The sequence below is a fragment of the Cicer arietinum genome, chromosome 1, assembly GCF_000331145.2.
Source record: "Cicer arietinum cultivar CDC Frontier isolate Library 1 chromosome 1, Cicar.CDCFrontier_v2.0, whole genome shotgun sequence".
NCBI classification, from domain to species: domain Eukaryota; kingdom Viridiplantae; phylum Streptophyta; class Magnoliopsida; order Fabales; family Fabaceae; genus Cicer; species Cicer arietinum.
Window position 1 is genome coordinate 25,789,851 of NC_021160.2, and position 22,348 is coordinate 25,812,198.

At 32.4% G+C, this 22,348-nt stretch overlaps 2 protein-coding genes across 2 annotated transcripts; both read right to left on the reverse strand.

The window, feature by feature from the left end:
• Window positions 1-2,401: 2,401 nt before the first annotated feature.
• Window positions 2,402-3,120, reverse strand: LOC140918688 (uncharacterized). The gene is made up of 2 exons (XM_073363470.1): window positions 3,086-3,120; window positions 2,402-2,993 (listed from the first exon to the last, which is right to left on the reverse strand). The coding sequence occupies exons 1-2, from the start codon at window positions 3,118-3,120 to the stop codon at window positions 2,402-2,404; spliced, it is 627 nt and encodes a 208-aa protein (XP_073219571.1).
• A 43-nt stretch (window positions 3,121-3,163) lies between these two features.
• On the reverse strand, window positions 3,164-3,685 carry LOC140918689 (uncharacterized). Its single transcript, XM_073363472.1, has one exon. It carries the CDS (start codon window positions 3,683-3,685, stop codon window positions 3,164-3,166), a length of 522 nt encoding a protein of 173 aa, XP_073219573.1.
• Window positions 3,686-22,348: the final 18,663 nt, after the last annotated feature.

Sequence of the window (22,348 nt, forward strand, 5' to 3'; positions counted from 1 at the left end):
AGAGGGGTCCTACACCTTCTTCCATACAACGCCTCAAAAGGGGCCATTCCAATGCTAGAGTGGAAACTATTGTTATAGGTAAACTCTATAAGTGGCAAAAAGCTATCCCAACTTCCATTTTGTTCCAACACACAAGCTCTCAACAAGTCTTCTAGGGATTGATTGGTTCGCTCAGTCTGACCATCTGTTTGTGGGTGGTAGGCTTAACTCATCCTAAGGTTCGTACCTAAAGCGCTCTATACACCTTGCCGAAACTTAGAGGTAAACCTAGGGTCTCTGTTTGAGACTATACTTGATGGAATTCCATGCAACTTCACAATTTCTTTTATGTATATTTCAGCTAACCTTTCCAAAGAATAAGTTATGGTTATCGAAATAAAGTGAGCAGATTTAGTTAATCTATCCACAATAACCCAAATACTATCGTACCTTTTTGGAGTTCGAGGTAAGCCTACAACAAAGTCCATAGAGATGTTATCCCACTTCCATTCGGGAATACTCAAAGGTTGCATTAAACCTGAAGGTTTTTGGTGTTCTACCTTAGACTTTTGACAGGTCAAGCAAGCATACACAAACTCAGCAACATCTTTTTTCATTTTGGGCCACCAAAATATCTTCTTGAGGTCTTTATACATCTTTGTGGCCCCAGGGTGAATACTTAGACAACTCCTATGTCCTTCCTCTAAGATCATCTTTCTTAACTCCTCTACATCAGGAACACAAATTCTCTCCTTAAATCTCAAAATTTCATCCACGCCGATTTTAAAATCAGGTTCTCTCCATTGGTCAACCGATTGTAACTTATCTAAAAGGTATAAATCCAATTTTTGATTCTTTTTAATCTCTTCCAATAGTCCACTAGTTACCTTCAACATTCCCAATTTAATACTTTTTGGTGTCACTTCAGAAACTAAACTAAGGTCTCTAAAATGTTCCAACAACTCACTATGCTTAACCATTAAAGCAGACACACTCAAAGTCTTCCTACTCAAGGCATCAGCCACTACATTGGCCTTTCTGGGATGATAGTTAAGCTCAAAATCAAAATTTTTAAGAAATTCCATCCACCTACGTTGTCTCATGTTCAACTCCTTCTGGTTAAAAAGATACTTAAGGCTCTTATGGTCACTAAAAACCTCAAATCTAGATCCATATAAATAAGGTATCCACATCTTAAGTACAAAGACAACTGTTGCTAGTTCTAGGACATGGGTAGGGTAGTTTGTCTCATGAATCTTCAGTTGCCTAGAAGCATATGCTACCACCTTCCCATCCTACATAAGTACCCCACCTAATCCGGAACCACAAGCATCACAATATACTATAAAAGGTTCACTCAGGTCAAGTAATATTAAGATCGGTGTAGAGGTCAATTGTTTCTTAAGCTCTTGGAAGCTATTCTCACAATGGGCATCCCACACGAACAATTCCCCTTTTCGGGTCAACTTAGTTAAAGGTAAGGCCAACTTGGAGAATCCTTCTATGAACCTACGATAATAACTTGCCAATCATAGGAAACTCCTAATCTCAGTCACTGATTTAGGTATTTTCCCTTCTAAGACATTCTCCACTTTGGCAGGATCAACGGCTATTCCACCTTTTGAAATTATATGTCCTAGGAAACTTACTTCCTCTAACCAAAATTCACACTTAGACAACTTGGCAAATAATTGTTTCTCCTTAAGGGTTTTCAAGACTATCCTTAAATGTTCACCATGCTCTTCCTTATTCTTAGAGTACACTAAGATATCATCTATAAACACAACCACAAAAGAGTCTAGGTAAGAATGAAAGATCCGATTCATGTAATCCATAAACATTGTTGGGGCATTAGTCACACCAAAAGGCATAACCAAATACTCGTAATGGCCATAACGGGTCCTAAAGGCGATCTTAGGGGTATCAGAAGGCTTCACTCGGATCTGATGGTAACTTGATCTCAGATCGATCTTACTAAACACACATGATCCTCTCAATTGATCCATAAGGTCATCTATCCTAGGTAGCAGATACTTATTCTTGATTGTCACTTTATTAAGTCGACGGTAATCCACACATAACCTTATAGAGCCATCCTTCTTCTTAACCAACAACACAGGTGCACCCCATGGTGAAACACTAGGTCTTATAAATTGTTTATCTAAAAGTTCTTCCAATTGCTTCTTAAACTCAAACAATTCTAAGGGAGACATCCTATATGGTGCCATGGATATGGATCCAGTACCTGGTACAAGGTCAATGCTAAACTCAATCTCACGCTCTGGTGGTAAACTAGTGACATCTTCAAGGAATACTCCAGGGAATTCACACATAATAGGAACTTCTCGTATTACCACATTTTCTTCAAATTCCAGTGAGGCTAGGATCATATATAAATGGGCATCTTCTTTCAAGAGTGCCTTCACTTGGTTGGTGGATATATTGCTAGGCTTATCCCTCTCTTCTGACTCCATGAATTCAATGGTTTTACTGGAAAAAAATCTACACGGACACGATTGGTAGATAGCCAATCCATACCAAGAATCACATCAACCAGACGCAAAGGTAAACACACTAAGTCAACTAGGAAGTCCCTTCCACTTACATGGATAGAAATGTCAAGACAAACACTAGAGGTATCAACAGAATCACTAGTTGGGGTATTCACAATCAAATCATACTGCAAACGAGATACAGGTAGTCCTAAACGTCTAACACAGTCAAGAGACACAAAGGAATGAGTGGCACCACAATCAAATAGTACAAATAAAGGAGTATCAGTTATGAGACATGTACCTTGGATCAAGTTGTCTTTCTCAGACGCTCCTGCACCACTGAGGGCAAAGACTCTTCCATTGGATTTAGGTCGGCTGGCTTGGGAACTCTGGTTTCCAGGTTGTGGAGTCTTCCTTGGGTAGGGGCATGTGGTTCTAATGTAGCCTTGTTGTTGACAATTAAAACAAGTAATTCCAGCATCTCTGCATTCATATGCCATGTGACCCTGCTTACCACACCTGTGACATCATATAGGAGTAGCTGGATCACCATTATTACCATTGTTGTTGCGCAAGACTTGACTCATGTTGTTACTATTTCTGTTACTAACTCTTCGTCCTTTGGGGTTTCCTCTACCACTCCCATAACTATAATTGTTTCCATTTCATTTTCCGTTACCACTAATAGCTCATTTTCCAGCTGAAAAACTGTATTGTTGACAATTCAGACGACTTCTAGATTTACTAGGAGGAAAAGAGTAAGGTTTTCCTCTTTTATGATGCATATGCCTCTTGTCCTTTGTGGTTCCAGTGTTTCGGTAATGTGCCTTTTCAGCACGACTATCCTCATCATAAATCCTACTCTTATTCACTAGGGTAGGAAAGTCACGGATCTCTTGCATTCCAACCTGTTTCTTGATCTCTGGTCTAAGTCCCATTTCAAACTTGCTGCACTTAGACTTTTTGCCTGCCTCTCCAACATAGAGTGGATAGTACCTGGATAATTCCTCAAACTTAGCAACATAGTCCGCTACCGACATATTCCCATGTTCCAATTTAACAAATTCCATCTCCTTTCTATTACCGTTATCTTCAGGGAAATACTTAATTAGAAACATGTTATTGAATATAGCCCACGTAATTGTAGTCCCTGCATTATCTAAACGTTGGCGTGCATTATCCCACCAATGTTCAGCTTCCTCCGTCAACATAAAGGTACCAAGATGCACTTTCTGACCTTCGAGACATGCCACTCCTCATAAAATTTTCTCAACTTCTTGCAACCACTTTTCAGCTCCATCAGGATTATAGTGACCTTCAAATGATGGAGGGTTAGCCTTGCGGAATCGATCCATCACCATGAATTCATTTATTTGTACATTTCCTTGGCCACCACTGTAGCTAGTAGCTTGAGCAACAGCTTGAGCAGTAATCTGTGCAGCTTGAGTAGCAGCTTCCGCAGAGACTTGTGAAGTAGCTTGAGATTCAGCCAACGCTTGGAGAGCCTTCAATGTAACTCCTGCCATGGACTCTAGAGCCTCAGCAATCGCAACATCATTCCTTCCACTAGCCATCACTACCTACATCAATCAGATAAGCCAATCGAATATAGTGAGACACTTAGGGAAGTGAGAAACTAACTTAGTTCTACAACACTAACACAATAATGACCATAACCACAAAACACATAACAGATTACACAAGGAAACATAGCGAACACATAATACATTTACGGTCTGACTTGACAGACCTGCTCTGATACCATTAATGTGATACCCTAAACCCCAAATAATTTTTTTTTTTATTTCCTTATTTTCAAAACAATGAAATTATTTTTTAACAAATAAATAAAATAAAAACTTTTAAACCTTTTTTCTTATTATTAAGATAAAGAGTATCACGTAATCATAAACACGTCAACTAAATCCAAATGTTCCATCAAACTTAACAACTTGAAATCACAATATCAGACAACAAAATCCATTTTAAAGTACACGTACTTATGTTTAATATTAAGTGCAAATGTAGTCCCATCCCGATGTCACTAGTAGATCGGGGACCCCCAAAAGTAAAAATAAAAATAAAATGGTCAAATAACATCAACACAAGTCAGTTAAGTGTTTGTAAATGTGAAATCGATTAGGCAATCGATTAGCTTAATTAAAAATGAAAACTGCACAAGTCAGTAGCACTCTGATTTGGAGAGTAATCGATTGGGCAATCGATTGAACATTTCACAAATTAAACCTGTTGGTAACACATCGATTGGTAAATCGATTGGATAAGTCACAGTAGCACTCCAGTGCTGAGGGAATCGATTGGCAAATCGATTAACAAAGTATCATTTGAAAAATGACCTCACCTGTGACAAATACAATCGATTGGACAATCTATTGTTGAAATTTTCAATTCTGATAAAGTTTGGTTGCAATCGATTGGGAAATCGATTGAACTAAACACCAGGTAAGAACTTTTCAGGAACATGCTACCAAAGCGATTGACAAGTCGATTGACATCAAATAACTGAGTCACTGTTTTGAATCAAATCGATTGACGAATCGATTGACATCAAAAAACTGAGCCACTGTTTTGAACACAATCGATTGGCAAATCGATTGAAATAAACTTTTTGAAAACACAGTGAACTCTGAGATTGTGACCAAATCGACTCTGTGTTTTTATACATCGACTCTGAGATTTGGCAAATCGATTGAGTAATCGATTGAAATTACTTTTATTGAAACAGTTTCCCAGAAATCGATTAGGAAATCGATTTATACAAGTCTGGACATGTTCTACTGAAAAGTGTTGCTTTTAAAGAATCGATTGGTAAATCGATTAGCTTGTATAGTTTCAAGATTAAAGAAAAACAAGACTCGCGATAATCGATTGGCAAATCGATTTAGCACCTTTTATAACTTTACAAAATCGATTGGGAAATCGATTTCGTAGTTGGTTTTTCAGAAACTATATAAACTGTCTTTCAATCTTTATTCATATAACAATTCATAACTTTCATAATTTCTCATAGTGCTCTTAACGGTTCATAACAACAAACTAACAACTTCATAATTGTGATTACAGATCTCAATACAGTTTGTTGACAATCTAAGAGAAATGATAATGTGCTCAAGAACAATCCATGAATATCCAGATTTGTGAAGAGCAACATTCATAAAGATTGAAGACTCCTTTGTTTTACATCTTTTATTCTTTCTGTAATAAATCTTTGAAACGAAACGAACGCTAAAAACCCAGCTAGAAACTGGTGGCTACTTTCTTGGGTGAGAGTGCTCAACAAGAAAGAGTCGCACTGTGATTCTGTGTTAGATTGACGAGTATCTACAAGGATCAGAGGGTGATCAATAGGAAAGAGATCATTAAGATAGATAGGTTTCGGGGAGGAAACTGGACAATCTGTAATTGATTCTTTCTATTGGAGAAGAAAATCTGAAATCCGTTTGGATTTGCAGGACTGGATGTAGGTTGTCAAGTGGACAACTGAACCAGTATAAATCCTTGGTGCAATCTTCTCTAACCCTTATCTCCTTTGATTTACTATCTTGATATATCTGTATATGTGATTAAAATTAGATGCATGTTAAACATATTCTGTAATAAGTAATATTGTTTAATCTGATAATTTGACTTGTATGCATCTTGGTTAATCTCATATCAATCTAATAAAACTTGCTAATCTTGTATGCCACAATTTAATTTCCGCTGTGTGTATGAAATTGATTTAATTTCATAAAGAACTGATACATTCTGATATATTCCGCTTATTACGAGGCCAAAGATACCAACAACGTAACCCCCTCCAAGAGTTTAACACAAATTACAACTCTAGGGGGCAATTTTTGTGGTCACATGGTTTGATAACATATTCAACCTACGAGTTAGTCAAAAAAGTTTGCAACTGTTCCCGAATTACAAGGGAATATAGAAGTGGAATGGTTACTTCTAGCTGTGTAGAAGTTATTGATCGATTGAATAGGGAGGTTGGTAGATCTATATTTTTAATATTATGTTATTTGAACATAGAAGATAAAACCCTTCCATTAGACTAACACTTTATTATTTTTTTATAGGTTGGTAGCTACATCGATGAATTCGATGTTTGTCAGGAAATGTGCCGACCACTAGGACAATACATATGGACTTCACTTGTATAATACACTTCATCCCTTCTCTTTTTATCTAAATTCTCTTTTGTTCTATTGTTCATATTATTATGCTTTCTTTTATGTAAGGTTTATCATGGAGAAAAGAAGAGAGCTTTTTGTCTCGAAGACAAAATATTTAATTACTTGAATAAGAAAGGAGTTCAAAAAGCTCTCCATAATAGGATTTCCTCGTGGCAAACTTGTGGGTAAGTTTTATTAATTGAAGTTTGATTATCATTAGAGTTTAGAAATTTTATTATTATAACTTCAAACTACCTTGTGTTATTTAGATTGATTAAATAAAATCATATTAAATTCAATTATCATCGATTTTGTCTTATCAATAAATGAACTTCTGAATTATCTTTTAAATTGGAAATAAATTCAAGTTTTTATTGAAAAAATTGATATATTTTATTAGATCTATATTGATTGCTAATATCATTTTCATTTTATTACAAATTATTCTTTACTTTACTTTACTTCAGTTATTCCTACTCGGAAGAAATTTTCTCTTTTCTTCGTCTATCAATCTTATCTGAGGACATATAATGAAGCCTTTTGATTTTGTAACTGTAAGTTCTCTATTAAATTATTCTTATGCTTATAAACAAATTAGAGTGTATTATTTTGTTCTTGTACATTTAATTGTATGATATGAATTCCAACTCCAATTCTAATTCCAATTCAATTAGTAATCATCTTTACTGCCTAATTAATATGAGAATTATATAAATCAATTAGTAATTATTAATTAAAGTACAAAATCACTATGCAATAAGTTTAATGGATGACTATAAAACAACCTGCTACAATTATTCTCAAGAATTATAATTGAAGATAAGAGCAATATGCATTTTTTATCGTGAATGGATGTGATTATTATTTGAGTTGATATATTTAGTTTTTAAATGACACTAATTTATTTTACAAACTACGTCAAGGTGGATATACTTTTTATTAAAAATAAATTCTTAAGTTTTGTTAAGTTTTAATTTAATAGTACATTATTAAGTTGTACATTATGTCTCGAGTTTGAACTGAATATTCTTAAGTGCTTCTCACTAAATTGGTATGTCAATATATCTGAGTCGGTACAACACGTATTAAGTTCAAAACTAATAAAAAAATGATTTTTTTTTTTTAAGTTTATAGTTATACAAAGTATGATATTTTATTTAAATTATATTTTTAATACTATTGAAAAGACTAAAATTTTATAATTTTTAAGATCCAAACATATGTATTAAATTATGGTAATCATTTTTTTTAATAAATAAATAAAAAAAAGTCAATCAATTTTAGTTTGTTGATATATTATTGATTGAAAATAAAGTTTTACTTCAAAAAATATAATATTAGATCACTTCTAGAAATATAATGAAAACTAAATTAATTTAATATTAATTTACTTTTTTTTTTAGAAAAACAATGATTGTGGTATTTTATCTAAATCATTTTCCATTTAATGTGTTGCTTTCTTTTTTTAGGTCCCCACATTATAAACATTATTTTATTGCAAGCATCAGAACTTGCTCAAAAAAGTGAAGAAAAAAAATAAAATTACAGAAAGAAAGTGGAAGGACTAAAAGTTATGGCATCAGAACTTGCTTTATTTTTGTAGGTCCCCACATTATAAATATTATTTTATTGCAAGCATCAGAACTTGCTCAGAAAAGTGAAGAAAAAAAATTAAAATTGAAGGAAGAAAGTGGCAAGACTAAAAGTTATTGCATCAGAACTTGCTTTCTTTTTGTAGGTCCCCACATTATACATATTATTTTGTTGCAAACATCAGAACTTGCTCTGAAAAGTGAAGAAAAAAAAAATAAACTTAATGGAGGAAAGTGAAAGGACTAAAAGTTATGGCATCAGAACTTGCTTTCTTTTTGTAGGTCCCCACATTATACATATTATTTTGTTGCAAACATCAGAGCATGCTCAGAAAAGTGAAGAAAAAAAAATTAAATTAAAGGAAGAAAGTGGAAGGACTAAAAGTTATGGCATCAGTTGTAACACCCTAAATTTTAAAATAAATTATTTTATTAACTAATTAAGATTCTAAATAATTAATTTGATGTTAAAATTATTTTAAAGTAAATGTTGATAAATTTTGTTACTAATTTTCATTATATGTTGATGTACTAGTTTGATACATATCATATTAAATGAGTGTTATAAATAATAAATATTTTATTATATTATTTTGTTTATATTTTTCTAAAAAAAATATTATTTTAGTGTATTATTTTAAAGAAAAAGATTGTATGTGATTTTACGTGTATATACGCGTACCCAATTAATGTAATACTTTCTTCGCGTTTGACTTATGTTAAGTATACACGTATTTATATTTCAATTATTTATAACTATTTTCTATTTTTAGTTATTTATTTTGTGAATAATTATCTTGGAATAGTAATGATATTGTGTTTGATTTCCTTTATTGTTATATTCTTGTTATAATATTGTGATTTTGTATATATTTATTATGATTTAGTAATAAATATAAAGTTTTGATGTTATATTTATTTATTTTACAATTTATATATATTTATTTATTTATTAACCAAATTGAATTGTTCGTCCACTTGCGTGGTGGCATAGTATCAAGCTTCCTAACCAAGTACTTCAGAGTTAGAATGATACCAAAGAAAGAGGACGAGTCTATAGTATAAGAGCATGCATGACATTACATGATTTGTGTATTTACTTACTTGATGTTGTAGATTCTATCAATGTTTTACTTTGATTATTCTTGTTGGTTGTGATTAGATATGATACGGTGTTTAATATATTTTACGTGTTCTTCTCAATTATTTTATACTATTACATGTTTTCAAAGCTCACTCCTCGTTGCTTGTGTTTTGCGCTTGCGAGAGTGCAGTTATTTCAGGTTATCGATAGGTGATCCACGCTCTGATAGGTGATACTATGTGGGAGTAAATTTGTCTTATTTTGTTGAGTTATGAACTAATTTAGATTTTTGTAAATTCAATCGATCAATTGTGTTATTATTATCTTTTATTTGGAGGTAGAAATTAATTGTCTCTAAAGTTAGAATGTGCTTTTACGTCAATACCAAAGGGATTTTTTTCATTGAAATTTTTATGCAAATATTTTGTGTAAGTCTGAATGTGACGCCTCGAACCTTGTAGTTTAAAAGAAAACTTTTACACTCTATTTTAGAACCGATGTGAATCTCTTTCAAAACTAGTACATTTTACTTTTTATTTCAATTTGGGTTTACGGTGTCACATTAGTGGTATCAGAGAGGTCTGCCCAATCAGACCGAGTGGGTTATGTGTCAGTTGTCTGTTAGTCAATTGTGATTTAGCCAATTGTGTTTACTTCTTCTATTGAAATGCCTACCTATTATTCTTCTGATAAATGCTATGTATTTTTCCATTACAATACATGATTTTTGAAAGATGATTGTTAATTGTTAACTACTTGTTGATTCTTGTTGTGTTATGAATTCTATTATTTTTGAAGTCAATGTTTAAAGCTATCTTCGTGTTCGTTCTTGTGTTGTGTATTTGTTGAGATATGAGTTAATTGAAATCGTTGACATGATTACATAAATTACTTATTTAGGAGACTTGTTGCTTGTACGCCTAACTATGATTTTCTACTATCTTATTCTAGAATAGTTAAAAATAATTTTATTTGATTAGTTAGTTATATGATTGAAATTATTAATTTAATTGATCTAATATCGATTGATATACTTAGCCTTTTGGGGTCGTAACATGATTATTAAAGTTTTGATCTTGATGACGAAATCAAATTCATATTATTAATAATAATAGTTCTTGAATATTAGATGTTGGTACAACTTAGAAAAAAAAACACATTTTAGAGGAGTTAAAGTTGATTTATTTTGTAAAACGAAAATAACTTTTTTTTTAATTAATCTCGATTACTTTAAAGATATTAAAATGAGTTGAATTTTGTTGATTTATAAAATAACAATAATTCTATAATACTAATTTTTATATAATATTTCAAAATAGATAAAAATTTACATCATATTGTTTTTAAGAAAATAAGAAGAGTTGTTGTTACGTTGGTTTATAGGGGCTGAATTTTGAATTGTGTCGGTGTTGAAATATTTGTTTGAAATGATTGATGTAATGATATAATATTATGAACTCATTAGAGTTCAACCTGATGTTATAGTATTAGATTTTAAGAACTCTTCGGTGATTTATAATAGTACTAATAAAAAAAAATCAAATGATAAAATGTTTACTAATTTGAAACAAGAAGGATAAAGAGAAACCAAAGTTTAAATCATATAAAATCTATTCTTTTTTGAAATTTGTTGATCTGTTCTGTTTTGAAATCAGACTTGGACCTTGGTTTCCATTTTCCAATATTAGATATGTGTACTATATATTGGTATAATGTTATCAGTAGCTTATTATTTGTGTAACTGCATTTATATAGGTCATATAATATGGACCGGAAATGGATGTCTGCCAATCAATTGTCAAAAGAGTATGAAAATGGAGTGAAGGAGTTTGTTGAGTTTGCAGTAAAAATGCAAAAGATCCAAATAGAGGCGTTTGTCCTTGTTTAAAATGTTGTTTTGGAAAACGCGTTTGAGCAGATGAATTGAAAGGACATTTAGTATGGCATGGAATTGATCAAAGCTATACATGTTGGATAAGACATGGTGAGAAAAAAAAAGGAAACATTAATTTTGAGAATGGTTTGACATATGCTTCAACTGATTTCGACACATATACATATGAGCTGGACCAAGTTGAGGAGATTGCAAAAGCAGTTGAAGAAGATCTTCGAGATTGTCCTAAAATGTTTGAGAGTTTGTTGAGTGATGCAGAGAAACCATTATATAATGGTTGTACTAAATTCTCAATATTGTCGGCGATATTAAAGTTATACAACTTAAAAGCGAGTAATGGATGGTCTGATAAAAGCTTCACAAAATTATTAACACTCTTAAAAGATATGTTGCCAGATGATAATGAACTTCCCAATCGAACCTACGAGGCTAAACGAATTTTGTGCTCTATGGGCATGAGTTACGAAAGGATTCATTCATGTCCTAACAATTGCATTTTCTTTCGAAACGAATATAAATTACTAAAAGCGTGTCTGAAATGCAATGTCTCTCGATATAAGAAGAAAGAATCTACTCCAGCAAAAGTCGTGTGGTATTTTCCTATAATACCAAGATTTAGGCGCATGTATCACAGTGAAGAAGATTCAAAACAGTTGACATGGCATGCAAATGAAAGAATTAGAGATGGAAAGTTTTGACACCCTGTAGATTCTCCACAATGGGCAAAAATTGATCACGAGAATCCTAAATTCGGGATAGAGTCAAGAAATCTACGACTTACACTTTCTACTGATGGAATGAATCCACATGGTCAAAGCATCTCACACAACATGTGGCCTATGATTTTATTGATTTATAACCTACCTCCATGGTTATCTATGAAGCGTAAGTTTATGATGTTGTCTCTGTTAATTTCTAGACCCAAACAACCGAGGAATGATATTGGCGTATACTAGACTCCTTTAATTAAAGATTTAAAAAATATGTGGGAGACAGGTGTGGAAGTTTATGATGGGTATAAGAAAGAATGTTTCAATTTGAGGGCTATGTTGTTCGACACAATTAATGATTTTCCAGCATATGGTAATTTATCAGGATATAGCATTAAAGGTCAGTGTGCATATCCTATATGTGAAGAGAGTACAAAGTGGATGCAGTTGAAACATTGTAAGAAGAATGTATTTCTTGGACATCGTAGATTTTTACCTTATAGTCATCAGTATCGTGGGTGGAGAAATGCATTCAATGGAAAATCAGAGGAAGGTAAAGCTCCTTTAGCACCGACTGGATATCAAATACTTGAAAAAGTACAAGGTTTGACCGATAAATTTGACAAACCTTTTGCGGGAGAGCTGGTCAAAACTGGGTGGAAGAAAAAGTCAATTTTCTTTGAATTGTCATTTTGGAAATCATTGTATATAAGACATTTCCTCGATGTGAGGCATATTGAAAAAAATGTATTTGTTAGTGTTATTGGTACATTACTCAATGTTTCAGGAAAGTCTAAAGATGGCATCAATGCAAGATTGGACTTGGTCGATATGGGAATAAGAAATGAATTGGGTCCCGTAAAGAAAGGAAATCGCACATATCTACCTCCAGCCGCACATACTCTATCTAGAAAGGAAAAAATTGTTTTATGTAAATTTCTACATGAAGTTAAAGTTCCAGAAGGATACTCTTCAAACATTAAAAATTTAGTTTGTATGAAAGACCTCAAGTTAAAAGGTTTGAAGACCCATGATTGTCATATTCTAATGGAGCATTTGCTACCAATAGGTATACGTTCCATTTTACCTGAAAAAGTTCGACGAGCCATAACTAGATTATGTTTCTTCTTCAGGAAAATTTGTAGTAAAGTGATCGATCCTCAGAAATTACCGACATTGCAGAGGGAAATTGTTGTTACTTTGTGTGAACTTGAAATGTATTTCCCTCCATCGTTTTTTGATATAATGGTTCACCTTACTATTCATCTTGTTAAGGAGACACAACTTTGTGGGCTAGCTTATATGAGATGGATGTATCCGATAGAACGATATATGAAAATATTAAAAGGTTACATAAAAAATAGAAGTCGACCAGAAGGTTATATTGTTGAACGGTACATTGTCGAAGAAGCTGCTGAATTTTGTACTGAATATATGTCCAATGTTGAATCCATAGGGCTTCCCATGTCTCGTCATTCGGAAAGAATATCAGGAGAAGGGATAATTGGAAAGAGACTAATGACTATATCAAGGACATAATGGGAGCAAACACAATTGTATGTTCTGCACAATGATGATGAGGTTCAACCGTATGTTACAACACACATGGATCAGTTATCTAGTTTGAACATGAATAGGAATCAAAATTGGATAACTCGAGAGCACAATCAAAGTTTTATAACATGGTTAAATAATCACATAAAGTCAAAGTTTGATATAGACCCCGGATCAATTTCATAGAGATTGAGGTGGCTAGCAAATGGTCCAAGTTTACATGTCTTTTCGTATACCGGTTATGTAATTAACAGCTACACATTTTATACCAAAGAACAAGATGATCAAACCACTTTGCAAAATAGCGGAGTCACTCTCGTAGCTGAAGCGATGCACGTCTAAGTGCAAAAGAAAAAAACCCAATATATGAAAATCTATCATATTTTGGGTTTATCAGGTGCATATGGGAGTTAGACTACACAATGTTTCGTGTTCCCATATTTTCTTGTCGATTTTAATAGTGTGGGATACAAAGATGAGCCTTTTATTTTAGCATCGCAAGCTCAACAAGTGTTTTATCTCACTGATCCTGCTAATGATAAATGGTCTGTTGTCCAATCGACCAATAAAATAAGTGATGATAACAATAATGATGAAGATGTTGGTAATGATCTTTTATTTGCAACATCACAACCACGTGAAATTGATTCAACTGATGATGGTTTATATCTTAGAGATGATCATGAGAAGGGAATTTGGATTAATCCATCGTTCGTATCGTTAATGGACAAACAAATGTGAATCCCACCAAGAAAAGATGAAGGACATCTTAATGTGTTTAATTGTTTTATATAAGCCATGTAATCTGAACTGAGTTCATGTAATTTAATTGTTTGATCTGCCAGAATTGAGCATTTTAGTATTTAGCTTGAACTGTATTTGATTTTTTGCTTATACTTATTTTCTGCTTATATTTAGCTTGATCTTAGTGTACATTTTATACTAAGTTCATGTAATTTAAGTGTTTGACCTGCCAGAACTGATTTTTTGCTTATATTGAACTTGAAAAAGTTTTCTTTGAGTACTGGGAATTTTTCTTGAACTTTAACTGATCATCCCAATATGATCTGATCATGTAATTTAGCCTTGATATATATAGGTAGTTAAATAATTATTTGGATAAAAAATCCAAATATAGGTATTTTACAAATTATATATATATAGGTATTTAACTAATTATATTGTAATTTACAAAAACTGAACTTATATTGTAATTTAACAAAAACTAAATGGAACATAAACTTTGTAATTTTACAGCGCTTTTGTCAATAAGCGCTATAAAAAGCCTTTAAAAAAAATAAAGAGGTCACATAGCGCTTGCACATAATAAAAAAAGCTTTTAAAAAAATAAAATAAGGAGGTCTTTTACATCACTTTTTAAAAAAAGCGTTGTAGTAGGGTTTTATATATAACATGTAAAAGGGTCACATAGCGCTTGCACATAATAAAACAAAGAAGCCTTTTAAAGCGCTTTGTGGAAAAGCGTTGTAAAAAGCTTTTAAAAATATAAAATAAGGAGGTCTTTTACAACGCTTTTTTAAAAAAGCGTTGTAGTAGGGTTTTATATATAACATGTAAAAGGGTCACATAGCGCTTGCACATAATAAAACAAAGAAGTCTTTTAAAGCGCTTTGTAGAAAAACACTGTAAAAAACTTTTTAAAAAATAAAATAAGGAGGTCTTTTACTGCGCTTTTTAAAAAAAGTGTTGTAGTAGAGTTTTATATATAACAGTAAACCGCTTCAGTTTCCTCTTCATTACGTAAACTTCATATACGTTTGTTTTCTCCTCCTCTTCATTCTCCTTCTCTTTGCGAACCCTACAAACAATATTGTATTGTAACTAACCCTTATTACGTAAACTTCATACGCTTGTTTCCTCTTCATTCTCCATTACGAACCATCTTTTTTCTGTGAACCCTACTCTCCATTACGTAAACTTCATACGCTCGTTTATGCGAACCCTACTCTCCATTACGTAAACTTCATACGCTCATTTATGCGAACCCTACTCTCCTACGAAGCGTTCATATTTCTGCGTTGTTCTTCTTTGTTCGTATTTATGCGTCGTAACCCTATTGTTCTTCTATTTTTTCAGGTATAGTATTTATTAATTTTTTGTTGTCACTAAAATGCATGTTGAACTTATACTGCAACATACTTAGACTACTGCATGTTGAACTTGTTGTAGATAAATGGATACCAACAAGGATTTAGATCGTCGAAATGAGGAAGTTGTCAACCCTAAGACTTATGAAAATGAAGTCAAATGTGGTGCAACAATCATGCAAAATGTCATAAAAGCAAGGAGTAGTGGCATAAAATTTGAGGTATACTATACTTTGTTTGCTGTTTATTTTTTATCTTTTTTGAAAACATGTACTTACTATATGAGTTTATTAGGTGGGATGGAATGAAAGTGGCCAGCCAATTGAGCCCAACAGTTCCATGTTGGTAAGTTATATTGGTGGTGTTGTTCGTCAAAATATCCCAATTACAATTGACGATTGGAGAGATAAGGCTTTCAAGGATGCAAAAGATATACTGTGGAATGATATAAAACATTCAACACATCCCTACGGAAAATCACGAGAGGGCAAAACATTCAACGCATCCATACAAAAAATCGCGTATGGGATATGCACGTCTAGAGCAAAAACTTGTAAGTAATTAAACATCACTTTTATATAATGTGGTACATTATAAACTATAGTTTCTAACTAATATTTTGTTTATGATCTTAACGAATAGCTACAAGACACCCAATTCGATCAACCGTTGGATCATCATATCTTGTGGAAGGAAGCTCGTGTAAATAAAGATGGAGTGGTTGATAACGAAAATGTTCAAAAAGTAATAGAACTTTGTGTAAGTATATTATCACTTTAATATTTTTTAATATTGTATTTTAAAAATGATATTGAACTTATCTTTTTAATCCTACATGTATTTTAGGAGAATCTCGAACAAAGTTCGGAAAATCAAGCGGACAACAAAGCTAGTTGCAGGGACATTCTCGGTAAAGTGTTTAATGTTCTTGAATATTTCGGTCGCGTGAGGGGGAAAGGATTTGGTGTAACTCCTAAAAGCTATTTTTCACAAGAGAAACGACAAAATCCATCTAATGAGGAGGTATTAGAGAAGCTCAAATTCCTATCAGAGCAAGTGGCACTCTTGGTGAAGACAAATAAAGACAAGCAACTTCTGGATCAGCTCCAACATGAAATACAAATGGAGGGTGAAAATGCGAGTTGCAACATTGGTCTCAAAAGTCTTCCGGAGGTAATTAATTACTTAAAAAAATAAGAAATTCATTCAACCTAATTTTTTCACATACTTATGTATTAACCATTGATTTAGGGTGTCACTCCTTGCTTGTTGTACTTATCCTCCCCTACTCATCGCAAGGTTGGAAAAGGAACATTGTACAATACTTTGAGAGAAGTATTGCACAACACACCGATCCCTGCGGGCCATGTCAAAGTATCACCAGTTATTTCTCTAGAACCAAATGCATCGTTGCCTATACCAGACGACAATGCATGTATGAATTATTTGGGCGAAGCAATTGGTAGTTACGTGGCATGGCCCACACATCTTGTTGCCCATGATAAGGTATGTTTAATTAATTGAAATGTATGTTTAATTGATATGTATACTTAATTGCATGATATATCATTATGATTGATTATATTTAATTGCTGATTTTTTTCGTTGTTAACTTTAATTTCACATTTATTTAGATTCAGACAAAGTATAAATGGAATGATAAGAAGATTTCCAGAAACGAGTCAGTCACATTGCCGGAAAAGGTTTGTCACATTTATTATGTAAGGTTTGTTATTTTTTTAGATTCAATAAACTAAAAAACTAATTAACCTCATTTTTTCAGATTCAATCCAATAAACCACTCGCACAGCAAACCAGCCGCCACAATAAACCAGCTACCGCACCACAACTGGATGTTCGTAGTAAAAATAAAGTCGGCAAAGTTGCTGCTCAAAAACTGGATCGAGGAAAATCAGTTGTTGCTCCTGCTCCTAAAATAAGTCAGCCATGCCTTGCTCGATATGGGTTGTATCTTGAAATAAAGGTAAAAACGAATTAGGGCAACAACAACGATTCGCGCATCATAAGCATGGATAAAGCTATATTCGGAGATGAGTATGAAGAACTACTTGAAAAAGAGCACATATACGAACTTCTCAACCATAAGGAGCTGAGTGCTACTGTCATCAGCTTATACATTAGGTAAAAATTAATTTTAATTGCATCTATTGGTAATTAATTTAATTTATTGGTAATTAATCTAATTTGAAATTTTCATTGAAGGTTTTTGTATGAGAAGTTGGTGTGCACGCGCAGATTGTCAAATAGATTTTCATTATTGTCTCCACATAAGCTTTCGATGTTTAAACTCGATCCAGTGAATGTAAAGAAATATGTTGTAGATATCCTATTAAGAAATAAAGAGAAGGATAAGTTGTTCCTTGCACCATATAATTCAGGGTACGTAATTATATATTCTTTATTTATATCTTTTTTAATTTATGAGATCTTAATTTATTAGGTGTGTAAACAAAATTGCGAACCAAATTTTTGTTGTTGTAGGGCACATTGGGTGCTATTTGCAATCCATGCGACCTCTGAAGTTATATACTAATTAGATGTCTTGCACGGCGATTATAACAATCACTCCGATATAAAGACTATGTTCGACACGTAAGTAATATTCATTTATTTCTTACACACACACACACACACACACACACACACACACACACACACACACACATATATATATATATAGATAATGTGTTTGTTAATGCTATGATAATCACATTTATTTATTCGATAGTGCTTTACAAGTTTTTCGAGCTCAAATAGGTGCTACAGTGTCGAAGCAAAAGTCAAATAACATCACATGGATTCCAATAAAGGTTTGAAATATATGCCTTTAAAATTTCATTTACAATCAATGCACAAATATTTATTGACTTATATGTTTTATTTTATAGTGCCCTCGTCAAACTAACAACATCGACTGTGGGTACTATATATTGCGATTCATAAAGGAGATTGTTGATATGAATCAAACTATAATCCCATGAACGGTACAATATTTTCATTATTTTATTTTCATATATAAACTATGTATATATTTGATTCTAACTTATTTATGTTCAATTTTTATATCGCATAGTACTTTGACAATTCCAGTCCACCATACTCTGAAAGAGATCTAATTGAAATAAAGGAAGACTGATGTCAGTATGTGATTGAAATGAAAATTATTTGATTTGCTAGGAAATGGCATGCTGCAAGCGATAGTTATATGAATATAAGGTAGTTCTGTTATGTGTAGTTCTGATAGTTATATGTATATGAATAAGACACATTTGTAAAGTTGTGAATATGTATATAGTTTTGTGCTGTTGTCAATATGTGAATATATATATATATATATGAATATGTTGTGAACTGATTGTGTAAATATGTAAAGTTATAAAGTTAAATTATAAAGTTATATAGTTCTGTTTTGTTGTGTACTGATTGTGAAATGATTGTGTGAACTGATTGTAAACTGATTCTGGATGAAAATGATTTTGGAAAATAAATTAAAAGACAGCGCTTTCTAAAAAACTGCCATAAAAATCCAAAAAGCGCTTTTTAAAAATTCCATTTACAGCGTTTTTTAATAAAACTAAAATAAGAATGCACCTTTTACGGCGCTTTTTCAAAAAAGCGCTGTAATAGGTGCATAATAATGCATCAATTGTTTGCATCTTTTACAGCGCTTTCTGAAAAAAAGCGTTGTAATAGATGCATAACAATGCTATATTGAATGGACCAAAAAGCGCTGTAATAGGTGCATAATAATGCTATATTGAATGCACCATTTACAACGCTTTTTCCAAAAAGCGCTGTAATAGGTGCATAATAATGCATCTATTATTTGCACCATTTACAGCGCTTTTTGAAAAAAGCGCTGTAATAGGTGCATAATAATGTTATATTGAATGCACTATTTATAGTGCTTTTTCTAAAAAGTGCTGTAAAATGAGTATAACAAGCGCACAATATATCAACATATTTTATAGCGTTTTTTTTATTTTAAAAAGCGCTGTTGTATCTTTTTACAGCACTAGATACTACAGCGCTTATTTTTTTTAAAAAGCGATGTAAATGGCTTTAAAAAAAACGCTGAAAAATGCGTTTTTTTTGCGTAGTGTGGGCAGTATATATATGTAGTTTTAGTTACTAGATCAAATTATATGAGTACATAGCATATATGCCTTTATTTCAATTTTCAGTAACATCTAGGTGTATGATCAGATCATTGTAACACTAGGCATGTGTCCCTTTTTTTTTTTCTTTCTTCTTTCCAATTTTTAGGCCTGGACATATGATTGAATTATACTACTGAATATATATTCAAAAATTAATTCACATCTAGACAATTCATTTTATTTAGCTATAATTAAAAGTGGTCTACAATATGCATCAATTTAAATAAATACTATCAATTTTATTACATATATGCTACGTGATTCTATTTTATTTTAATTAAAATTATACATTTATATTACGTTATTATATTTATAAATACGTTTTGTATTAAAATAAATTATTGAGTCGTATTATGAATAGTAGATAATTTAATTACTTATTTATTTACTTTAATAAATAATTTATTTGTATTTGGTGGTTATGTGGCTATATTCTCTTGCGCATTGTTAGAGACGACGGTCGACAAAGACGCGACAAATTAGCAGATCAAATTCATTTGGAGAAATCTTCAATCGAGGTAAGGGGTGAGATGAGGTTCGATTTTATAAGTATAAAATAACGTGATATGAACGGGAATGCTGAAATTTCCAGATGTTCATTCGGGGATTACTACGTACAGTTGAGCCCTATTGAGTAATAATAATTAATTAGTAAAATGTGAATGGTAATAGTGAGGACTAAAATATAATTTACCAACCTATAGAATTGTCGTGAATTTATTTATATCAAGATTGCATGTCGTCTTATTTTATGAATATTATGTTGATTGTTACTGTGTAAATGATATGTACTGGAGTGTTCTTACTACTTGAATGAAATTGTGATATTACATGAATGTACCACCTGTTTGATCTTTTATTTTGTGATTGATAAGACTGGATGATGCATTGTGAGTAGTGCAAACTAAAATATTGGATTTTATTGTGATTGACTGATATACATATATAATGATGAATGTTGTGAAGTCAAACTGAAATTTATTGAGTTGTGATTTTGGAGTTAGAACTATTTTGTCATCATATAGGGAGAGTTTGACAAACCTAGTGATTCAGGGAAGTACAACTAAATGAGCCTGATCGTGGAGGGCTACAGTCGAACTGTAAGGTAAGACTAATAGACCTTGGGGGTACCTCTAGTGGGGAATTCCTAAGTAGATTAATGGGTTATTCCCTAAGACCGGGAGCTACCGTGCAACACAAGAGTACCTCGACCGTTGCGTATATGTGTCTCGGATTGAGTTGAGGGGATCTATGAGGACTTGGCCATTCATGAATTGTCCGTCCACTCTTGTAGTGGCATAGTATCAGGCCTCCTAACCAAATACTTAAGAGCATAATGGTACCAAATGATGAAGTATAGAGTATAGGACATGCATAGCATTTCATCCTTGTGATTGTCTTATTGTGAATGAATTTGATAAATCGTTGATATTATACACTTGACTACTTTTGAGGTTGTGATAATATGATTGCTTGCGCGTTCTCCTCGTTTATCTTATACTACTACATAATTTTGATACTCACCCCTCGCTGTTTGTGTTTGGTGTTTGTGATGAACGCAGACGAGTTGTAAGTTGTAGGTGATGACTAATACCATCGGAGAGGCGAAAACCATCATGTTTTGGAGACTCTTATTATACGCATTGTGTTGATGTTATTTTGAGTTTTTTTATTTTATTTTGGGAATTCCCGCTCTGATAGTGACATCAGGTTGAGACTACATTTGCACTTAATTTAAAACATAAGTATGCGTACTTCAAAAATGATTCTGTTGTCTGATATTGTGATTTCAAGTTGTTAAGTTTGATGGAACTTTTGAATTTATTTGACGTGTTTATGATTATCTGATCCTCTTTATCTTAATAATAAATAAATATGTTGGAAGTTTGTATATTTAGTTATTTAAAGAAGTTCATAGTTTTAAAAATATAAAAAAAATTAAATTTATTTTTATTTAGAGATTAGGGTGTCATATTTAAAACCGAAACAAAATATTCGCCTTAATAATATCATCATGTATAATTTAAATTAAGTATTGTAAATTTATTATTCTAACCCTCTCTTTTATTTATATATGAATTTTAATTTATATGAATATGACATCTCTATCCAAGTAAAAATTGACGAAAACCATAATTATATTCCATCCTTTTGCACCCAACCCATGCATCATATTCCATACCATTCCCTAGCAAATGGAAGTATAACTTGCACTCGAGGCAGCAGTAATCAATTATAAATGGCAATTTTCTTTCCTCATAATTTTCTGACCAAAGATTTACCCACATTATTATTCGATTCAGAAATTGAAAAAAGTTTATGCAATATAAAAGTCTCGATTGATGCAACGACATGGATATGGACGAAGTCGATCCATGTCCCACCCGGCACAGAATAAAGATTAAAGTAATTTTAATTATCTATGACGTCTTCTTAAAGGGATTCTCTCCGAATGAAAAAGTTGGAAAATGATAATTTCAGATTTGAGGACTTTATTCCTTAATGGCAAACACCATTCAAATAAATAAACTTAGCTGGTCCCCTCTTGCCCCCAAAAGTAACCC